General features: G+C 43.1%; 1 protein-coding gene across 1 annotated transcript in view; it reads right to left on the bottom strand.

Annotated features, from left to right (window-relative positions):
- PCNX2 (pecanex 2) overlaps positions 1-13,697 on the bottom strand; it is a 302,267-nt gene that overhangs the window by 234,771 nt on the left and 53,799 nt on the right. The window contains exon 9 of the mRNA XM_021696119.1: positions 9,626-9,761. Within this exon, the coding sequence (XP_021551794.1) occupies positions 9,626-9,761 (136 nt within the window). The remainder of the gene's footprint in view (positions 1-9,625; positions 9,762-13,697) is intronic.

Genomic DNA, 13,697 nt, shown 5'->3' with positions numbered 1-13,697 from the left:
TATCAAATCTCCTGTTAAATCCCTTAAAGTTTTATTTTTATTATTATATTGTTCATTTCTAGTATCCAGTGCTTTTTTCAGATTTGCTTGGTCATTACATGGCCTTTTGCTTCTTACTTAGATTTCCATCACTTCTTTCATCTCTTTATAATACATTAGACATACTTAATCCATATTTGGAATCTAATCATTATCATTTCTAAATCCTTTGAGAGTCTGTTTCTGCTTTCTGTTTGACTTTGCTGGCTCTTATTCATGGTAGTATGTTTTCTGGTATATTTTATAACTTTTCACTTTTCCTTGGATCCTTATTAGTATGAATTCTTTGACAGCAATATTAAAGCTCTGTTCTTCCGGATTAAAACTTACCTTTGTTTCTGCTAGGCACTGGAATGCAATACCAACCTGGCACCATTTTAAAATAAATTATTTGTGTGAGGTGCTTGGATCATCCATGTGATCCAGGGTGAAGAAGGGCTGCAAAGCCACACCGAGGTTTGAGGCAGGAGTTCTCTGTGCAGTCCCCTTAGTGGGGATGGTGTTGATTGAGTGTGGTTAGTTAATCCTAAGAGGAGGATGTGGCTTCTTGAAGTCCCAGATTAAGTGGAGAGGCTCCTGTTAGACTTCCCACATTGTACTCTGTCTGCCATTCCCTGTGCACAGAGACCATTAAAGACAAAGAACCCCACATGCACCCCGATGTTTATAGCAGCAATGTCCACAATAGCCAAACTTTGGAAAGAGCCCAGATGTCCACTGACAGATGAATGAATAAAGAAGATGTGGCATATATATACAATGGAATATTACTCAGCCATCAAAAAGAATGAAATCTTGTCATTTGCAACGATGTGGATGGAACTACAGGGTATTATGCTAAGCGAAATAATTCGGTTAGAGAAAGACAATTATCATATGATTTCACTCATATGTGGAATTTAAGAAACATAAAAGATGATCATAGGGGAATGGAGGGAAAAATAAAATAAGATGAAACCAGAGAGGGAAACAAGCCATAAGAGACTCTTAATCATAGGCAACAAACTGAGGGTTCCTGGAGTGGAGGTGGGTCGGGGGATGGGGTAACTGGGTGATGGGCATTAAGGAGGGCACACGATGTAATGAGCACTGGGTGTTATATGCAACTGATGAATCACTAAATTCTATCTCTGAAACTAATAATATAGTATATGTTAACTAAATTGAATTTTAAAAAAAGACAAAGCCCCCATGTTCCTCTTTTGCCGTTGGCCATTGTTTGTTGCTTTTTGCTACTATCAGTGAGACTTCTCTAGATGCCCCAGCCCTCTGTAGATCTTCTATTTCTAACCTGTTTTTTTTTTTTTTGCCATTGTGCTTTATAAAACAACACAGAATTTACCATCTTAACCATTTTTAAGTGTACAGTTCAGTGTATTAACTATATCCATATTGTTGTAAAATAGATCTCTAGAACTTCTTCATCTTCCCAAACTGAAACTCTGTCTCCATTAAATACTAACTCTCCATTCTGCCTCCTGCCCCTGGCAACCACATTTCTACTTTCTATCTTTATGTTTTGATGACTTTAGGTACCTCCTATAAGTGGAATCATAGGGTATTTGTCTTTTTGTGACTGGCTTATTCCATTTAGCATAATGACCTCAAGGTTTATCCATGTTGTAGCAGGTGTCAGACTTCCTGCCTTTTTAAGGCTGAATACTCCATTGTAAGGATGCACCACATTCTGTTCATGCATTCATCGGTCTATGGACGCTTGGGTTGCTTCCACCCCTTGGCTAGTGCGAATAATGCTGCTATGACCACGGGCATGTAGATATCTGTTTGAGTCCCAGCTTTAGATTCTTCTGGATATATATCCAGATGTGGAAGTGCTAGATCATTCTAATCTGTACTTTTACTTGTTTGCTTGGGCCCTGTATTTTTCCAAAAAGGGTGTAAAATAGGCTGTAATTTCCTGTAGGCTGAAGCACACAAAACACAGGAGACCGTAAGAAGGGCCAAGACCAGAAAAGGGATGAGGACAGTACAGAAGAGCAACCATGGGGGAGGGGGTGGTTGCTGCCTTTTAAAGGTCACACACATTTCTCCCTGACTTAGACAGCAGAAGGTTAGATTTGGGCAGATTTTTTTTCTCGATTCAGTGAAAGTCACTGGTGTCAGAATGCCTGGCTTGCATCAGGGTGGCACAGCTCCTTCACTAGACACCGTGGCAGAGCCCTCCAAGGAGGCCCATTTTACCACCTCTTTGTTCCCAGATACTAATGCACTGACTCAGCTATGGAACATGAAGTTATTATTCAGATTATAAAATATTAATGCAAAAGGCATTTCAAGGGACAGTTGTTCCATCATGACGGCAATATACAGGACGGCCATATGCAGGATGGATTGGCTGTATTATTGCAGGAAAGTTGAGATGGCAAGTGCTGCTTGTGTCTGGGATTCTATTCCAGCGTGAAAGAGAGCGTAGCGGAAACTGTGTCATGTCAGCAAGAAGAGCATCTTCTGTTAATGACAAGGAATTCGTGGTTTATAGTAAACCTCCCCCCAACAGAAGGGATCTTTTTCCTTTATGTTCCATGGACAAAGAGTGGCAGGGCTACCACAGTTTACTGTTTTGTGATGTGGGAATTCACCTAGGATGCATAAATAGGTCAAGGGCAAGCAGCAGCGAAGATGAGAGCGTTCTTCGGGATTATAAGAAAAATAAAATCACATGAAGATCACATCGACATCGTTTGCAAAAGTTATTAAAGATTCTGGTAAATTGTGCTATTTATTGCTCCTTAAATAAAAATCCTTGTTTAAAAAAAATCTCAGCATTTAATGCAAAGGAAAAAGGACTTGGCTTCTATATTAGTTTCAGAGTGGGTGGCTGAAACAACACAAATGTTCTGAAGGCTGGAAGTCTGAGTCTTCTGAGGCCTTTCTCCTTTGCTTGTCAATGGCTGTCTTCTCTGTGTCCTCTCGTGGTCTTTCCCCCGTGTGTATCTGCATCCCGATCCCCTCTTTTTAGAGGGATACCAGCGATGTTGGGTTAGGGCCAACCCTAATGACCTCTTTTTAACTCAATTACCTCTTTAAAGATCCTCTCTCCAAATACAGCCACATTCTGAGGTACAAATCAGCCCATAACTTAACTTCCTTGATGAGAAAATAAGGTTCATGGAATTTCATTTTTTGCCTTAGCTACCAAGGAACCTCAGAGCTAAATGTTTCAATGGATTATAGCAATTATTCATAGCCTGTTTTCTGGTACAAATTTCAAATTGAAATTTTTCTCATCATTTCAATCATTCATTTACTCTCTCATCCAACAAATATTTTTTGTACAGATTATCTAAGAACTATATGCTGAGAATTCAAAGGATAACAAGACAGAGTTTCTAGCTTAAAGGGGTTTAACAACTCCAGGGGGTAGACAAGCAAACTAACCATGAGAACACGGTGACACACATACACAAGTATAAATATATCGATGCCTGTATATCTAGAAAAAGAGAGAGAAGTGAGTCATGGGAGTGTGTAAGTTAGATAACACTGGAGGGAGTTGGGAGTAAGGGGTCTAGGGCAGAGCTCCTGGATAGCATCAGCAATGACAGCGCTAGCAGAGGTAGGACTCACAATGGAGACCGAGTCTCTGATTTATGTGAATGCATAGACACACTGGCCAAAACGCTCTTTCTGTCTCTGACTCATTAATTAAGCCTTACCGAAGAACCACCATGTCACATTGCCCAGTAGGCCAGGCTCACAAATTTTATTCTCCTGTTTCAAAAAAGAGATTAGCAAAAACAGAGTGACAGGGTGTAAGTTGAACACAAGTTCTTTTGAAGAAACAAGATAAATGCATTGCTCACACTCCCCATAAGGATCTGTATTTACAGCATAATATTCAAGGCTCCCTTCATGAATCTAAATTATCTGTAACAATTTAAATGATGATTAGCATATTCAGCTTAAGAAGGTAGGCAAATACACACACATATATATGGTACATTTCAGAAATATTTTTTGGTAATATTAAAATATTTAAGAATGTAAAGGTCCATCCCTCTCCCCCAAGCTACCTGAAAAGTTCTACTGTTCAAAATAATGGTACCTTCAAGAGCTCCATATAAATAATAAGAATTTGGGAGCGCCTGGGTTGCATCCAACTCTTGACTTCAGCTCAGGTCATGATCTTAAGGTTGTGAGATGGAGTCCCGAGTTAGGTCCTTTGCTGGGCATGAGCCTGCTTGAGATTATCTCTCTCCCCTCTGCTCCTCTGTCCCTCCCCAACTCAAACATTCTCTCTCTCTCAAAAAAAAATTTTTTTTATGGTGTTAATCATTACCACTGATTATTTGGCATAATTTTGCCATATAGTATCTCTAATCCTCAAAACCTTACAAGAACTCCTCCACATAGGTGCTATTATCCCAGTTTCAAATGTGAGGAACTGAGGCTCTAAGAGGTCAGGTTGCTTCCCCCCAGGCCCTACTCTAGGAAGAGGACTGTGGGACACTGAAGCCTGGTTTCCTTCTGCAGTCTCACTTAGGGGAACCCAGGAGAATCCACAGCTTAGACAGTGCTCACCGGTAAGGTGAGAGCCACCTGCACAGCAAAACACTTCAAGACACAATACATATGAGTCCAATTGTAGAGAAATAAATTAAAAACACAAATTTGAAAAGGAAACCATCAGAAAATGGACACTGACAAAAATAATTAGGACAGGCAATAATGGATATCCAATAATATGTTATTTCAAAGAATTTTAAAGTCAGACTTAAGACTTGAAGCATGAACTGTACCTAATAAAAGCTAAAATATAAAGGAGGGCTTGTTATGTGGAGAAGAGCAAGTGACCAGGTCTACGGAATCCTCAACGCCAGAACAGACACGGGTGGATTTAAGTTGTAGGCCTCCTGTGAATGGCAGAAGTGTCTTGAAAACTCCTGAAGGGAGAGGTCGAGGAGTGAAGAGGACACAGTAGAGGTAGCAGTCCTGTGTGGCACTATGTGTCCTTCCCAAGAGCTGTCAAATCCAGTGCAGGGAAGGTGGAGTGGAAAGGGACTGTTTGGTGTCAGAAGTGGGCTCATGAGACATCATGGCAGAAGCATCTGAGAAGGAGATGAGCAGAACTGAATCCCAGTAGTGAGTGAAAGGAACACTGGGCTGGGAAGAGTCCAGCCAATGCCCCAAACACCAGGGCCTTCTGCTCTGGTTTCCTTAGCTGGTAAATCCAAGGGAAAATAACACCTCACCTCCAAAATTTCCTATAAAGATAATGGGATGCCAAATATGAGATGTAATGAGACACCAAACACATGCCTTGCACACAACTAGTGTTCCTAATCTGCTAATGGAATGCTGGTTAAATCTGGATATGAACAACACTTTGAAGGATAAAAAACATAAAGCACACATGGGATACTGTTATAACAGTGGCTCTATTTAGCAGCCAAAATTCCAGTTTTGCAAAATTTTGCAAAAAGAAAAAAAAAAGGAGTTTGTGAAATTTCAGGAATCATAACAAATCTTATGTTTAAAAAAAATAAACTTCCAAACATAAATGAAAAGTATGCATATATTCATTTTTTAAGTCAAAATATACTTTCCAGTAAATGAATACATGAGATGATCAGTGACTATGTTAAGGTATTATAATTGATATCTGTTTCATCTGCTAGTAAATGTCAATATTCTTGTAGACATAATTGTTTATAAAACATTATATATATGGGGGCACCGGGGTGGCTCAGTCGGTTAAGCATCTGTCCTTGGCCCAGGTCATGATCTCAGGGTCCTGGGATGGAGCCCTGCATCGGGTTCCCTGTTCAGTGGGGAGCCTGCTTCTCTCTCTCCCCGCCTCCCACTCCATGCTCTCTCTCGCTATGTCTCTCAAGCAAATAAATAAATAAAATCTTTAAAAAAAAAAAACACTATATATACGACTTCATGCAAATTAGAGATCCAGGAATATGCTTTTACCTTTTAAAAATGTTTTAAATTTAAAAATAGCAATTCATGAACACATCATCACGGGAGAAAAAACACAAATGGTATATAGGGTAAAAGGTGAAAGTCTCCGTTTTCATTAGTCCTTTAATGATAGTAAATTGTGATGGAAATGCTACCTTTACATTAACCTAGAGCAACTGTCAGCCAGACCCAGTGCTGTGCACATCTTTGCAATGCTCACTGATCGGTTTAGGACCGATGAACCACTGGCTTTCATGCTACCCCTGATAACAATAATGCCACTCCTATAGACTTACAGAAAGCCTCAGTTTACAGAGTACTTTCACATACAATACTGTCTCATGTCTTAATGTGGGCAGGGTGAAGGGGTTTGAAGCCAGCTCAAGGTGAGGGTAAACGGAAGCAGAAATGTACTCCCAAGGATCCGACACTGTCTTTCAGTGGACTGGGCCTGCCTCTCAACCAGTAGTGTAATAAAGATGCTTTAAGGGGATTACTCAAATACTACATAATGGTACAATGTAAAATTTTAAAGTCATGATTATGAATGGACAGACTATACCCAATGAGCTTAGAAATACATCATGGAGAAACTGAGGCCCTGAGAAGTACCAGTTTATGACAGGGATGCATGGGACACTGTGACTGATAATACTCAAAGCCCCTCCATGCTAGTCTGGAGTTCAGAGGACAGATTCCACCAACCCCACGTGTGCCCCAAGCTTTGTCCTTCTCTCGGTGCTCGGGTGCTAAGCTCTGGGGCCATGGTGACGGAACAGAACCTCTCCCACTCATCTGCCTCCTATAAAAAGAAGCTGACCAGTCCTACTGGGAGCTCCCCCTGCAAGGCTACTTCATTCATTTTTATTTGTGCCAGGGAAGAATTTCAAAGTCTTTTCTCTGGTGCGGGCCGGCCTCCTGGTCACCACCAGAGCCTGTAGGATATGGTCATCTGTTGCACTGAGAGGAATTTGCATAAGGTTGTGCTGGGGGGGACTCCCACCCCACAAGCTGCACTCAAGCAGCTGTGAAGGACAGAGGGAAGGTGGAGGGAGGAAAGGAAGTCACTAAAGAGTCTTGTCTTCAGAGCCCGATTTCCTGCTTGTTTTTGCTGAACTTGTCTTCAGGACAACTCCTCGTGTCATTGTGGAGATGCCTCCACGTGCCAGGACTGTGAGCAGGACACCTGCTTTCTGTCTCACCACCCAGCCTTTGTCCAGGCGGTTTTTCTGCCTCGAGTCAGCTCATCCTCCACATTTTAGCTGAGCTGTCACCTCACCAAGGAAGCCTCCCTGATCTCGTGCATCCCGACCTGGGGCTTCCTGTGTCCCACAGCACCTGAGCCCATCCCGACCATAACCTCCATCAGAGCGAGCTGAGTCGGCTGACCAGTGCTTGGAGGCAGGGTCTGGGTCCTTTTGCTACTGTACTCCTGTCCCTAGCACAGAGCTACCAGTACATAAGCCTTCACTAAATAGACTGGGAGAATGGGCAGGAAACTAACTTCATTCTTCGTTTGTGGCCAAAACCTAATCGGTGATACCAGCTGAATTTGGAAAGCCAAGCAGGAGAAGTAAAGAATTGTTTCTGGTGTGAGACCTTTGTAAATATCTCCTCAGCGTCTAAATACGAGCCTGGATAGCAATCCTCATCCTTCTACTTCCACACCTACATAGAGTGAAACTTGAAAGTTTTTAAATTTTCCTTAAAAATTTAAATAAAGTTAAAAAGACTGGAGTTTGTCAATGAATCTGGTTAAGTAATTGCCAATGAAACGCTAAATATGAATTCAGTTTTTTATACGCTCACCTACATAATCACACCACTTAGAGAATTTTGAATGTAAAGAACAGCGTGACTCTTTCTGATTTTTCCATGCAATAATTAGTTATTTCCAAGTTTCTGCTCTACCTGGGCTGTTTTTGAGATACGAAGTGTGTGGGTTTGCATCTCTGATCATCCAAAGTTCCTGGTTTCCCTGCGGCTCCATCATTCATAGCATCAGTGACATTCACATCTTCCCAAATGATGTGGGTATTTTTATGTAACTTTGCTCTCCTTGGAGATCCAACACTGACATCCCGGGAGGCAGGGAAGCACTGCAGGGAGCTGGAGCCTCCCCAGGCCTGTGTCAGGGAAAATGTCAGTGTCTCAGAGAAAACCCCCATTCTGCCCGCCCCCTGCCCCGGTGTACTTCAACTTGTGGTGGGAGCTAGTACTGGTGGCTGAGGGAGGGCTGGGCACAGGGCACAGCGTGTGAGGGTGCAGCTGAGGCCCAGGCCCACTGGAACACACGGAGGTACAGAAGAGACCGATGAACCAAAGGGAGTGGTGGAGAGGAGGAGGCCACAGAATGCACCCCAAGGAGTGCACCCTAACTGGGCAGGAACAGCCACTCCCCTATAGGCGCCACCAGCATACCCGGTGACCAGGATGGGGCCAGGCATCTGAGCCATGACCAGAGGTGTCTCCCCTGGGTCTAGGAAAACTCCTTCCTGTACCCAGAAGCCCTGGAAAGGAGGAGAGGGAGGTGAGACTGAATACATGGAAGGGGAGAAATGCCCTAAAGACTGAGTTTTTGGATTCGCTGGATGCTGGTTCCCACAGAAACTCCTTCAAGCCCGGAAGGGCTGGTTCCGCTCCATTGGCACTTCCCAGTCCTCTCTACCCGGTCAGCAGGATTCCAGAGCAATGCGTGGTCGGTTACAAGATAACATGACCATTTCTTCACACATCTGACCAATTTCAACCCACGATGTTCTCAGGCATCTTGTGGGAAAACTTAGTTTGGAAATCATAAAAACAAATTTAAAACTGTATTTTTTTTGTAAGCGAGGTTTCTAGAAGAAATCACAACATCGCCAGGAGGAAGATGAATACAGCAACAGAAAAACCTCACACTAACTTGCCAGCACCCCTCAGCCTGCACCAGCTGAAGCCATCTCTCTCCAAGGTCTAGCCCGGGTGTCCCCTCTTCTAAGGAGCCTTCTCCAGCCTCTCTGTCTGAAATGCCCTGCTTGAATCTGTAGCTCTAAGTTCATGTCCGGTGATACTTCTTACCTCCCGTGTAATCTTTTGCTCTGAATTCTTTGCTCTGCCTCTCCCAGAGTCATCCTCATAAGGGTGTACCGTATAAGTGAATGAGCATTAGTAAGTTACCTCTTGGTGAAATCACGGAAGCCTTTGTCTTTTAAGCCCCTTGATGACGTCATTTGCTCTAAGAATAAAATCTCTCTTCAAGTCAAGATTCTCTTTAAGAATCTCTGAATGTTTAGTATATAAGGCCGCCATAAATTAATAAAAAAAGAATCCAGGTATTTTCCAACCATGGTGAACAAAAGGCATCCCAGTCAAGGAAGCCCTTGTGGGATCTGTGCATCCTGGCAACCAAAGATTGATGTACGTGAATTTCTAATGTGCTTGGAAGAGCAGTAAGACAATGACAATCCTGTTAGTGTCAATGAAGGATACCTGTTACATAAATGTCGTTTTTCCCCACATTCATTCAGTAGGCTATCATGCAGTGATATGGCCACAACCCAGCAGCGGGGTAAACACCAGGGTAAGACCTGACTAATTTTGTCAGGCAATCTGACCACAAAACCGGTTTCAAGATCCCCGCTCCTGCAACATTCACAGTGCGGCCAGAACGTACCCGTGGGGCTTCTGTCGGGGTCCTCCGGGCCACCATGAGTAGCAGCTGTTGTTGAAGTGCGCTGACCGCTGGGTCTCCAGAAGAAGGATCCTGACTCTCGGATGTGGTGGTGCTGGAGGAACTGATCTGCATCTCTCTGGGGAGGGGCAAGAGACAAGCTCTGGTTACGTGGGAGTATGGACGTCGTCTGTTCATTACACACGAACACAGGACACTAGGGAGCCCCAGTGCAGGGAGCAGCTAGGCCTTTGCAACCATTACCGCCTTACACGCGCCGTTAGGGGCTGACATTCTGCATATGCGATGCTATCTGCAGGCAGAAGGGCAATCACCCTGCACACGTTCAAATTACTCAGGCCGTCCAGAGTTGCCATGGGCGGGGGTAGGTAGGTAGATGGTTGGTGTTCTAGAGATGACGACTTTAATTTTCTACATAGTTAATGGATGGGGAGGTGAGAGCAATCATTTCTAGCTTCATAGTTTGTGAAAACAATAAAAAATAGTCTGGATAATTCCAAAGACAGCAATCAGGACGAAACGCTGACTATCTACCATCTCTGCTACCGCCCCCAACCCCCAACACACTCCACATCCCCTCCTCGCCCCCCCCCCACCCAAAGCAAAGAAAGTGCACAGGAGGTCCAAGAAATGCCTCAGGTAATTGGAAAAGAGGACATTACTAAATTAGTTGTAATCTATATTTAAGTAGTTTTATTGTCTTTAATCACATATAGTTTGACGGGACGTAAATTAATAAAACTCTTCCAGAAATCTCAAGCCTGGCATCTTTCCTTTGGCTCAGAAAGGAAAAACTAAGACACGCTTCTCCGTCTGCTTTTCTAGCGGGGTGCCGACAACCTTGAGGGGGCAATATTGACTGCCTACCCTACAGTCATTTCTAATAGAATTCCTGCTAACATAACTCCAATTTTATTCACTCATCCAAGACTATGGCTTCAGAAGAGAGACTAGGTCCCTCCCTAGTCCCCGGGGTCAATCCTGGTCATTTTACGTGCATCACTTTAACCCCATTTACCCTATGCCAGTACCTGGCTTTAGGAAGAGAGAACACATCCTAAGAGGCCACCGTGGAGCAAAGGGGAGATGGCCAAGGATAACAGGGAGCTCGTGCACAAGTTTTTCTATTTCTTAAAAGGTAACAAAAGTTAGACACTCTCTTACCCCTGGCCTTCAGATGCTACGTGAATAAGAAACATTCGGGGCTGTGGCAGCCACACTGTCACCATGAGGAACCAGCCTAAGGACAGCAGAGCTGAGAGAAACTGATTTCCTGATGACAACATTGAGTGTCTGAAATAACCAACCTTGTACCGATCATGTCTTTGGACTTCCTGTCTAAGCCACTGTGATTTTGGGTCTTATGAAACTTGCAGCCCAAACTGCCTCAAGAATGTAGATGCTACAGTAACATAATGCCTTTCTGATTTCTAGCCTCACACTTCATTATAAAGTCTCTGACAGGTTTTGGGATCTTTCTTTTTCCTTACTCCTTACTACCGTATTCACAAACACATAAACAGAACAGTGTTTAAAATACTTCCACTATACACACACGTGTGCACACAGACACGCTTCTCTACATAATTTCAGACATAATTCATGGCTATTTGAGGATACATTCAGTAAAGGCGTCCCTGTAAAGAACCATTCAGGAAACATCGTATATTAAGGTCAGGATTTAAGAAGCAAATCAAGAAGTCCATGGAGTTTGCAAACTTAAAAATCCTATCCTTCCATTACTTGGATGACTGTTCCACAAACAATGCTTTTGCTTCCTGTCTGTGGTAGTGGTGTGACATCTTCTACTGACAGAGAAAAGAACGTCAGATTTATAAGGGCAATGTTCATTCAAACTTTTTTGCTGTGTCCAGAAACCACTGCGCCCTGTAATTCTGTTGCTCCATCGCTAAATACAATATTGCTGAAAGTGCCTTGCTCGAACAAATTCAGGGAAATCTAAATCTCAGCAAATGCCAGAACTTCACTAGAACCAAAAGATTAATCTGACTTCGCTGTCAGTGATGTAAGTGAGGACTAGAACCAGGCAGGCATGGGATGGAAATGTGTGCTTCTGTGAGAAAATTTAGAAAGCGAATAGCACCCTCTATTGCCAACGGAAATAAACTAAGAACTGGCTGTGGTGAGGGCGTGTGCAGGACAACTGCTAGAACCAGCCTCCCCTGCTCGTGCTTCCCGCCGGGAAGCGTGATACAAAGGAGTGTTAACACGCCTCCGTTAATATCTGCACATTACTTAGCATGTGTCTGATAGTAAAATAATCATAACAATAAATAACTTTATTTTCTTATTGAAGCCGTTTAAAAGTCCCATGTAAAAATCTAGGGTTTGGTTTCTTTTCAAAATCTTTTGGGTAAGCTCTAGAATTAAACCAAACGAGGCGTGAATCATTGCTCTCCCAATTACTATCTGTGACTGTAAGCATCTGTTGTCCGAGCTCAAATCCTCACCTGTAAAACAGGGAAGATCTCTCCTGCATAGGAGTTGCGAGAATTCAGACTAGGTATGTAAACCACCAAATGGTGTCTCCCCTAGAGTAGACACTTAATAACCACACCTTACCGTTTTGTTTCCCTCTATTGCTATAGGACCCGACTTTGTTTATTCTCATATTAAATACCAACACGATTCCTCTGCTTTTCATACATTACTTCTAGTTGTCTCTATTAGCATTATTGGGGAGAGAGTGTCATGCACTCAACTCGCAAATAATCCTCTTTATTTTATAAAAAGAGACCCAAACTTAAGCTTATTAAAGTTGAATATTCTCAACAAAGTGTGATGATACTAAGAAAGCCTAGCTTTGTCCTAGCTCTGTGACTGGTAGGTCCACATCAGAAAGCCTGCAGTGGCTTCCTACTTGGCCAGCAGATGATTCAATGTTACAGTCAGCACTGGTCAACCGGAAGAGACTTCCTTCCGCCTGTACTTAGATGTTGTTCTTGAGGTCCTGATGTTGTGGCTGTAATCTCCATGCACCAGCTAGCCCACTCAAGAACCAAAGAGGCGGTGATGTTACAAAAATCACGCAGTGGACAGGAGTCTTCCTACCAATCCTTAAAGAGCGCCTGTCCATCTTCTACCCACAGCTGTTCTCAGACTACCTGCTGCTTGTTCCCTTTTTTAGCTGTGCACTCTGGCTGCACAATGACCTAAAAAGTCTCTGTTTGGGGCATCTGACTCTTGGTTTCGGCTTGGGTCGCGATCTTAGGGCTGTGGGATCGAGCCCCACGTCAGGCTCTGAGCTCAGCATGGAGTCTGCTGGAGATCCTCTCTCTCCCTCTGCCCCTCCTGCTCATGCTCCTCTCCTCTCTCTCTCTCTAAAATAAACAAATAAATCTTTAAAAAAATAAAAATAAATACATAAAAAATAAAAAGTCTCTGTTTTACTAAATTAAGGCCAGAGATTTCTCCTCACATTAATAAATATAATACGAAAGAGCTGAGTTTTAAGAGATAGTTCCTTCTCTAAAACAGTAATATTCCAACCCTGTAGTAAAACTGCACTCTGAGCTACCATAGAACAATACTTGCACGTCTGGTCTTGATTACCCTCTCTCTGGTTCATCTCTGGTAAACTAGTTTGGTTCAGGGTGATGGCATCAATAAATTGATTTAAACTAGACAATGAACTCAAAGCAATAGCAGAAGTAGTGGCTAATGACAGAAGTTACTAAAGAAGCAGCCACTAGAAGGAAATCAAGATGGACCAGGATCTAGAAGCTGGTCTGGGCCACAATGGTGACTCCTGTATGGCAGAGCTGGGCGTCAGATTGATGGCGACAGCGTTCCACCATGTTGTACCCCCCGGTTTTCATTCCATTCATCTAGGCTTCTACAAGTAACAATCAAAATACATGTGCTGCTTCTATATTTTCCCATTATGTGGGAAAAAAAAATCCTGAAATTCTTCATCTTCCCCAAATCTCAAAACTGTGGCCTACCCACCATCTAGAGAAGGAGGGCCTCTCTTTCTGCCAGTCCCTCTTGTTTTTCAGGCTTCCTCAGGAGACACGGGAACTAACTGCCGGGC

Source organism: Neomonachus schauinslandi, chromosome 6, assembly GCF_002201575.2.
Source record: "Neomonachus schauinslandi chromosome 6, ASM220157v2, whole genome shotgun sequence".
Taxonomy (NCBI): Eukaryota; Metazoa; Chordata; class Mammalia; order Carnivora; family Phocidae; genus Neomonachus; species Neomonachus schauinslandi.
The sequence above is the reverse complement of the archived record's forward strand: the minus strand, read 5'-3'. Positions and strand labels throughout refer to the sequence as shown.